This window comes from Corticium candelabrum, chromosome 8 (assembly GCF_963422355.1).
Source record: "Corticium candelabrum chromosome 8, ooCorCand1.1, whole genome shotgun sequence".
NCBI classification, from domain to species: Eukaryota; Metazoa; Porifera; class Homoscleromorpha; order Homosclerophorida; family Plakinidae; genus Corticium; species Corticium candelabrum.
In genome coordinates this window covers 6309030-6318665 of record NC_085092.1, presented here as the reverse complement: position 1 = coordinate 6318665, position 9636 = coordinate 6309030, and the positions used below count along the sequence as shown (strand labels likewise).

The 9636-nt window shown below is 42.8% G+C and overlaps 3 protein-coding genes across 3 annotated transcripts; 2 read left to right on the top strand and 1 right to left on the bottom strand.

Moving 5' to 3' along the window:
* The first annotated feature begins 2750 nt into the window (after window positions 1–2750).
* Window positions 2751–3545, top strand: LOC134182965 (uncharacterized). The gene is made up of 2 exons (XM_062650408.1): window positions 2751–2759; window positions 2811–3545. The coding sequence occupies exons 1-2, from the start codon at window positions 2751–2753 to the stop codon at window positions 3507–3509; spliced, it is 708 nt and encodes a 235-aa protein (XP_062506392.1). The 3' UTR covers window positions 3510–3545.
* Window positions 3546–4547: 1002 nt separating this feature from the next.
* LOC134182964 (uncharacterized) lies at window positions 4548–5567 on the top strand. Its single transcript, XM_062650407.1, has one exon. The coding sequence runs from the start codon at window positions 4548–4550 to the stop codon at window positions 5565–5567; it is 1020 nt and encodes a 339-aa protein (XP_062506391.1).
* A 1939-nt stretch (window positions 5568–7506) lies between these two features.
* LOC134183728 (uncharacterized) lies at window positions 7507–8617 on the bottom strand. Its single transcript, XM_062651325.1, has one exon. The coding sequence runs from the start codon at window positions 8611–8613 to the stop codon at window positions 7606–7608; it is 1008 nt and encodes a 335-aa protein (XP_062507309.1). The 5' UTR covers window positions 8614–8617; the 3' UTR covers window positions 7507–7605.
* Window positions 8618–9636: the final 1019 nt, after the last annotated feature.

Below are 9636 nucleotides of genomic sequence, written 5' to 3'. Positions count from 1 at the left end.
ACAGTATTTCTGCCTGTTTTTATTAAGAAAGTAGCATCTAAATAGTTTGCAGTTCACATTCATCATTGCTCTCTACTTGTAGCTATAAAAATGCAGTTCTGTTAAATCAAAAAGCAGTCTGGCTGGCTGCCTGCCTGCACTGCCTGCTTGTGTCACCAAGTACATACTAAAATTCAACCAAATCATGGAATACAAAATATTGACATTCATGCATGCTTTTGATATGCATAGCAATCAACATAATTTCTTAGGCATATATAAGATGAAACATTGGCGGGAATTTATATTGGCGGTTTGCTAAGAAATTGATGGACAAAGGCTATTGGCGGATTCTATTTTGGCGGTCCGGACACCATTGTTTGATAACTGATATATGTCTTACCATAAGTGGTCATGGAGGAGTTTGTGATTGACAGATGTCTACTAACTACTGCCTAGTGATGAAGAACTGCTGTACATGTGTCAGTGCAAAGAATGGAACACGCGTGAACGTGACAGTCCAGCTTCATCTGTAGCCTCATGGCCTCATTCATAGGCACAACAAACGGCAAGCAAGGATTACCTACCATCTTGTGGCCTCATCCGCGTGGCATACCACCACATCGCCATGTGATGCCTGATCCACGTGGGTAATGACGTCAACATATCCCGGTGGCCAGAGTTAGTGATGGATTTTATATTGGCAGTCATTGAAAAATCTACCAAACGGCCAAAATAAATTTCCCGCCAATATTTCATCTTATACAGTATGTGTGTAGTTAATTCATCAATCATAGAAAGATCCCAATTAGACTTCAACAAACGAATCTAACCATTCATGATTGTGTCATAACAAGACAGTTTCTGCAACCAATTAATCTGTAGTTTTGTATCCTAAAAATGATGTGTAGGAAACTGGAGCCGACTTTGAAAAGAGTGTTGCAGTTTGCTCAAAGAGTGAAAAGGTCAAAAATTTTTTACTGTAAAAGGGAAGGCGTAACATGTCTAACGGCTGTTCCTATTACACAATATGAATCTACAGTGTATATATATATATATATATATATATATATATATATATATAAGGATATTCGCCATGAAGACAGAGTTCGTGAAGCTGGTCTCTTTTACCATTGGTTGAGACATTGGGGCTCTGGTCATTATTCAGCACCAAAACTCTGCAAGCTACTGCTTCTAAAACGTCAGCAGTCATAATTCCACCAGGCTTCCAAAATACGATGCAACAACTGTCTATTCAATTGTGGAAACATAATTCGAGAATGATTCACAATAGAATTCAGCTGAAGTACAGGACGTTGATAGTTGGGATGTACCTAGTGTAATGTAAGACTTGTTGGTTTGGGGATGTTTGGGGAAATTGTTTGAGTTTGAATATATATATCTAGATAATATACCTATATACACACATACTACATGTATATTGTAGGTATATACATCCACGGATAACCACACACCCACACGTGCATGCATATATATATATATATATATATATATATATATATATATATATATATATATATATATATATATATGATGATATATCGGTTATTGTAGAGCTTTCATACACAGCATAACAAAATAACATGAATTCACATGACGTTTCAATCCAAGGTCCTTCTTCAGCTGGGTATATTAATTTTGAAAATATCTTTTGAAAATTTGTGCAAAGTATAACTCTATAAAACTCTAGACTACAATAACAATTACATCATTACTGGAAACAGCATTAAGCCTGTACAACTGTGTGCATATGTGTGTATTTGTGTAGGTTTGTTAATTAGTATTAATCAATTAATTAGCTGATTAATTATATAAACATACCAAAACGCTTTCAATGCACGAGCAATCATCACATCCTAAGAGTATGGCCTCAGAAACCCATAACTCGTATCCAGTTCACTGGAAAGTCGATTCGTACCGTTTGCACGACCTGTAGTAGACAACGACCCCAAAATGAAGACTCCTTTGAAACAAGCGTTGCAGTTACTGATCGAAGAACGCACGCACGTTCCACACTTTAGCTATTTAGAATACAACAAGAATTTAGAAGGCTGTAACGCGTCTATTGAATATGAAATAACGCACGTTATGATGTGTACATTGTTGATAACAATCCGCATATGAGCTACATTGACATTAAACAACACAAATTTTAAAGCGCGTTGTAATTTAGTAGCGCGCGCTGCATTTCTGGATCAACACTCACCTACCGGCCGCATATAAATGCGCACCTGTCGGCTTTCGTACGTACATAGCAGAGGTGCGCGTTGATATAAATTGAATCCGTAATAATGAGAGATCCGCCGGAGTTTGTTTGTTCATTAGCCCAGTATGAGGATGTGACGTGCACTTGCCGGCCACGCCATCGATCCTCTACGTTCACAACTGGTGTAGTAGAGCGTTGGATTGGGTTCCAGTCTTCCAGCGGCAGCCTCTTCCAGCCTCTAGCTCTTCCAGAAGAGGTCAATCAAAGGGTAGAATGCCTTCGAATGTTGTGGCCTTGATGTCTTTCGGCTTCACAGCACTGGTCATCATCACAGTAACCGTTACGACTCAGTATGGCTCTCCACACGCGGCTGAGTGGACTATAGAGTTCCAAAGTTGAGATCAGTACGTCGTAAATTTGAAGTAAACAGATCCGCACCGAATCTGAATCACAACGGCGGAATTGAAAACAGGTCGCTTTCAGCACCGAATTTCTATCACAATCAACGCGAGAACTCGTCTTCGTGCTACAGCAATTACTCGCTATGGCGACAGCAAGTGGAATGTGAGAGCAAGAAGCCGCTCCTGACATGTAAACGTACAAGGGACGTGGCGTGTACGTTGCGCTAGCTGACGACACTTTCGCTCAAATCAGCAAATATTTGTACAACAAATCGTGCGCTCTTGTCGGTTCATCATCTCTGCTGCTCAATCGATCGTACGGAAGTGACATCGACAGTCGTGATCTCGTTGTACGAATCAATGATGCTCCAATCAGAGGATATGAGAAATATGTAGGGAGTCGAATAGCCGATGTGATATTTACCAGTGCAGGTAGAGCGATGAGCAGATGTCCAAGGACAGTAAACAATCGGACAGTAAACAATCGGACACTAATCGTTAGATGCTGGCATCGCTACAACCGAGCAGGAGTGAAGGATTGCAAGAAGAGATTTTCACTTCCAGTCTATTCCATATCCCCATACCTCACTTCATTCACTAAAGACGTATTGAAAGAGTACAAACTAAAGCGTTTCAAGGACAAACGTTATTCGGCACCTACTTCAGGGGTGTATGCTACTGTGTTTTGTCTCAACTTTTGTCGAGAACTTCATCTGTATGGATTTGGCTATACTAAAGGTCAAGCATACTCATACTACAGCAATTTGAAACCTGGAGGAAAAACAAGACACGATTTTAGAACAGAACGTTTCCTAATTCACGATATATCAAATGGTAATGCAACCCAAAAACTGGAGGACATTCCAGAGTTTAGCTGTAGGAGAGTGTACCTACATACATAGCTATAGATTACTATATACTGAATCATATGTGATGGTTATGCAATAACATGCAGAATCTATATCTATAGCGTTGGAAAAATTGGAAGTCTGACAGAATTGTGTAGCTATAGAGTTAGAAGTTATTTCTACGTGAGGAAAAACTGCACCATTGCAAGGTAGGAATAGGTTCCTCTAGAGAGAGTAACTTACTTGTGTCTACTGAATGAATCTACTCTAGACGTTTCAATCAATTTCAACAACTCTATACTCCAGATAGAAGCCACTTCCAATGAGTATATATACTACTCTTAATTAAACTTCTGACCCCACTGTCTGTCGGTTAGCTTAAGGCCTGTCCACACTAGACCAGAATGGATCGCGATCGGAATCCGATCGGGATAGCGAGCGTCCACATTGCACTTTGAAAACGATACCTCCGCCTCATTTCGCTATCACGTGACTGATGACCGATGTGTATGTGTGGTTTCTTTAGGCCTGTCCACACTGGCAACTGGATCGCGATCCAACCGCAACGCTGTCCACACTTGCGACTCGATCGCGATCCGTCCGATCCACATCGCGAGGATCCGATCGCGATCGGTTGAATCCAATTAGAAATAGTGGGCGTTACCTTCACGTACGCTACGCGTGTAGTCGGAACATCTAGCACTCCTCACTCGTCTTTGTTCTCGCTCACCTTACGTCGCTGTATCAACGCTTTCTACAAGCAAAGAAACCACACATACACATCGGTCATCAGTCACGTGATAGCGAAATGAGGCGGAGGTATCGTTTTCAAAGTGCAGTGTGGACGCTCGCTATCCCGATCGGATCGCGATCGGCAGGATCGCGATCCATTCTGGTCTAGTGTGGACAGGCCTTAATAATTATTGTCAGTGATTAGTTAGTCCCACCCCGTGGCCGAACTCTAGCTCTCCATCAAAGCAACCAATCTCCCGCTCTTCCAGAATGAGAGAAGCGTTCGATTGGGTTCCAGTCTTCCAGCGGCAGCCTCCTCCAGCCTCTAGATCTTCCAGAAGAGGTCAATCGAAGGCTAGAATGCTTCGGTGTTCTTCTGTGGCTTCGTTGTCCTTCGGCTTCACAGCACTGGTCATCATCACAGTAACCGTTACGACTCATAGCTATGGCACTCTACACGCGGCCAAACGGATCCGAATGAGATCGATATCGGTACGTCGTAAATCTAGAGTAGACAAATCGGCACCGCATCTTTGCCACAACGGCGGAACTGAGGACAGGTCGTCTTCAGCACCGAAACTCTATTACAATCAACGTGAGCAGAAGTCGCCTTCGTTCAACAGCAATTACTCGCTGTGGCGACAGCAGGTGGAATGTGAGGGCAAGAAGCCGCTCCTAGCATGTAAACGTCACAAGGGACGAGCAGTGTACGTTGCGCTAGCTGACAACACTTTCGCTCAAATCAGCAAATATTTGTACAACAAATCGTGCGCTCTTGTCGGTTCATCGTCTCTGCTGCTCAATCGATCGTACGGAAGTGACATCGACAGTCGTGATCTCGTTGTACGAATCAATGATGCTCCAATCAGAGGATATGAGAAATATGTAGGGAGTCGAATAGCCGATGTGATAATTACCAGTGCAGGTAGCGCGATGAGCAGATGTCCAAGGACAGTAAACAATCGGACACTAATCGTTAGATGCTGGTATCGCTACAACCGAGCAGGAGTGAAGGATTGCAAGAAGAGATTTTCACTTCCAGTCTATTCCATCTCCCCATACCTCACTTCATTCACTAAAACCGTATTGAAAGAGTACAAACTAGAGCGTTTCAAGAACAAAAGTTATTCGGCACCTACTTCAGGGGTGTATGCTACTGTGTTTTGTCTCAACTTTTGTCGAGAACTTCATCTGTATGGATTTGGCTATACTAAAGGTCAAGCATACTCATACTACAGCAATTTGAAACCTGGAGGAGCAACAAGACACGATTTTAGAACAGAACGTTTCCTAATTCACGATATATCAAATGGTAATGCAACCCAAAAACTGGAGGACATTCCTGAGTTTAGCTGTAGGAGAGTGTACCTACATACATAGCTATAGGTTGCTTTAGATTGAATCATGTGTGATGGTTATGCCAATCACATGAGAATCTATTATCTATAGCGTTGGAAAACTTGGAAGTCTGACCTAATTCTGTAGCTATAGAGTCAGAAGTGAGGAAAAACTGCACCATTGCAAGGTAGGAATAGGTTCCTATAGAGAGAGTAACTTACGTGTGTCTACTGGATGAATCTACTCTAGACGTTTCAATCAATTTCAACTCAACTCTATACTCCAGATAGAAGCCACTTCCAATGAGTATCTAGACTGCTTCGTAGCTTTTCTTTGAAGCGACGCTCAACGAAGGTTTACGTATTACTATAGTGGTTATGGTCATTGAATGGTAAAATATATGGACACATTAGTGGCCGGTCATTACTACTAGAGTAGAGGCTAACTGCAACACAAAAATCAAAAATTCTTTTATGTTGCAAATTGATAGTTCTAGTTGCATACATGACAGGAGAATAGTTTCAGATTTTGAGTTAATTAAGTCTTCGCTGAGGTATAGCAGATCAAAGTTGCTTTCGGTTCTTCAAGTTCCGGTAACGGGCGTGGTGTGTAGTGTACACGTCACAGAGAGGAGGCTCCACGCTAGCTAGCGTGTACACTGTACTGTACTGTCAACAAAGGAATCTGTGGCGAAAGAATGGTTCGGTGTCGCGTGGCTGCTGGATGTACACCCAGGCTCTCTTGCGCGACACCGCTCTAAATTTCGCGCTCTGGTCTGGAAGTTCGAGGCTACACGTGCTAATACACGTGGAATGCGCACAGTTAAAGTAGGGCATCTGCTCTTAGTACATATCCAATCGGATTAATTAATTAATATGATTCTGCTACATACAGTCGACTAAAGACCATTGATAATTAGAATCCCTATCCTCGCTTGTACGTCCAGTTTACAAGCACGCGTACATAAATTCTCGGACCTTAAATTAAAGACCCGGATATCCTAAAAATATCTTGCCTTTTTCGACGTCGCCGGCAGCAGACGACACGGTCCTTGCGTACCGTACACCGTCCGAGGTCTCGGAATCGACATTTAAATTCTGTGATTCAATCCGCCGTTCCAGAGAAAATTTAGCGCACAAGTGCGCACGAGTGGAGGGGGTTCGATCGGCAAGAATCACGTCGTCCCAAGAGAACTCCGAAAGACATTACTGTCGAGCTCCGTCGTTTCGGCGTGCGCGAGCAAAATTCGGCGGCGCTGCGACTCGCCATCCTGGAGAAACGCTCTTACTTTGGTCACGTGCTGTGTAGTAGGCGGAGCGAGTCATCGAGTCATCACGTGACCGTGTTTCATGCGTTATTCTAGATATACAGTACACTATCATAGATATTTAGGTGTCAACCTCGAGCCCTCTAGCTAGTCTATCTCGATGTAGAAGTACTGTACTGCATGTATAAAGACCTTCAGTTTCTTTCTTCGGCGTCACAGCCGCAGGGGCGATTTGGTTTACTAATTGTAATTAGAATAAAACATGCATGAACGGCTTCTATCGCATGATTGATGTACTACCAACTTATGTGATGTATGATTTAGCCTAGAGCAATCTAGCCATATTCATGTTGGTATTACACTCTGACAGTCGATCTACATAGTGTCTTCTAGTTTTACGACTGCAATTGTTCACTCTTTTTCAAGTATCATTAGCTAGATTGACCTTTCTGGATATGTCATTACTGAGTGCACTAGATATAGCTAGTTTATCACGATCAATTTGTAAAACAGGAAGCGCTCTCAGTCTAGACGACTTACTGTGTCAATATATTTTACCATTCAATGATTGACCCTAGCCACTCTAGACTGTATAGTAATACGTGAACCTCCGTCGAGCGTCATTCAAGTAAAAGCTACAAGCAATAGTCATTGGAAGAAGCTTCTATCCGGAGTAGAGTTGAGTTGAAATTGATTTCTGAATAGCTACTACAGAATTCTGTCAGACTTCCAATTTTTCCAACGCTATAGATATAGATTCTGCATGTGATTATCATAACCATCACATATAATTCAATCTAGAGCAATCTATAGCTATGTATGTAGGTACACTCTCCTACAGCTAAACTCAGGAATGTCCTCCAGTTTTTGGGTTGCATTACCATTTGATATATCGTGAATTAGGAAACGTTCTGTTCTAAAATCGTGTCTTGTTGCTTCTCGTGGTTTCGAATTGCGGTAGTATGAGTATGCTTGACCTCTAGTATAGCCAAATCCATACAGATGAAGTTCTCGACAAAAGTTGAGACAAAACACAGTAGCATACACCCCTGAAGTAGGTGCCGAATAACGTTTGTCCTTGAAACGCTTTAGTTTGTACTCTTTCAATACGTCTTTAGTGAATGAAGTGAGGTATGGGGAGATGGAATAGACTGGAAGTGAAAATCTCTTCTTGCAATCCTTCACTTCTGCTGGGTTGTAGCCATACCAGCATCTAACGATTAGTGTCCGATTGTTTACTGTACTTGGACATCTGCTCATTGCTCTACCTGCACTGGTAATTATCACATCGGCTATTCGACTCCCTACATATTTCTCATATCCTCTGATTGGAGCATCATTGATTCGTACAACGAGATCACGACTGTCGATGTCACTTCCGTACGATCGATTGAGCAGCAGAGACGATGAACCGACAAGAGCGCACGATTTGTTGTACAAATATTTGCTGATTTGAGCGAAAGTGTCGTCAGCTAGAGCAACGTACACGCCACGCCCCTTGTGACGTTTACATGTTAGAAGCGGCTTCTTGGCGTTACATTCCACCTGCTGTCGCCACAGCGAGTAATTGTTGTTGCACGACAATGGCTTCTCGTGTTGATTGTGATAGAGAAGGTTTGGTGCTGAAGACGACCTGTCTTCAATTCCGTCGTTGTGTTTGTCTAGGGTTACTTTGATTTTACGACGTACTGATCTCATCTCTAGAACTCTATTCCGCTCGGCCGCGTCTAGAGGGCCATAGTGAATCATAGCGGTTACTGTGATGATGACCAGTGCTGTGAAGCCGAAAGACAACAAGGCCACACTAGAATACTGAAGCATCCTAGTGACGACGACGCCCAGCAATGCATTGATATAAACTGCATGCAATTCTCATGGCCGTAGCCTGGCTTCAGAAGTAGAGGAACTGTACGGAAGCCGGTAGCGGCGAATTGATATCAGTCCGCCGTTCTCGGCCACACTGATATCAATAGACACAAATACTGTAGCGCGCGTTACCAAATGTGTAAAATTTACTTTTCTAGGTACTACAAAATAACGTGCGCTATTCTAGATACAATGGACACGTCACCGTCTTGTATTCTAACTAGATGAACTGTGGAACATGTGTGCGCGCTCTTCGATCTGCTAGCAGCTCAGGGGACCCCAGTTTGGGATCGTTGTTTGGTGCACGTCGTGGAAACGGTACTAATCGACTTTCCAGTGAATTGGATACGAGTAGTGGGTTTCAGAAACCATACTCTTCCGATGCAATGATTGCTGGTGCACTGAAATCTTTTTGGTATGTTTAGATAATTAATTAAATTGATTAATAATAATTACAAAATTAGACAAATACACACATGAACACATTTAGTTGTAGATGTGTTCAGTAATGATGTAGTCGTTATTGTAGAGTTATACATTGCAGAAATTTCCAAAAGATAATTTCAAACTTAATGCAGGACCGAAAAACGTCTTTGGATTGAATTATTGTGTGAATTCATGTTATTTTGTTCCTGATGTGTATGAAATCTCTACAATCTCTATATATAAAGGAGAGGTGTCTGTGTGTCTGTCTGTCTGTCTGTCTGTCTGTGTGCCCGTACGTACGAGCGTCTCTCGAAGACGGCGAGTCCGATCTCGGCCGAATTTCGCTCGCGCACGCCGAATTCATTCAGGTCAAAAGTCAGACCGCGGTCGTCTTCCTGACTTCTCCCACGACGACGCCGTTTCCCGCCGATCGCGCTCGCTTCCGCTCGCGCGCGAATATCTCCGGAACGGCGCATCGTGTCTCCACCGAATTTAGACTGCCCGTTCCCAACGTCGGACGGTACGCGCCGACCGTGTCGTCTATTGCCGGCG

What these genes read in the sequence shown, in the direction of transcription:
- LOC134182964 (XM_062650407.1), top strand. Translation starts at nt 4,548, where the DNA reads ATGCTTCGGTGTTCTTCTGTGGCTTCGTTGTCCTTCGGCTTCACAGCA.
- LOC134183728 (XM_062651325.1), bottom strand. Translation starts at nt 8,613, where the DNA reads ATGCTTCAGTATTCTAGTGTGGCCTTGTTGTCTTTCGGCTTCACAGCA.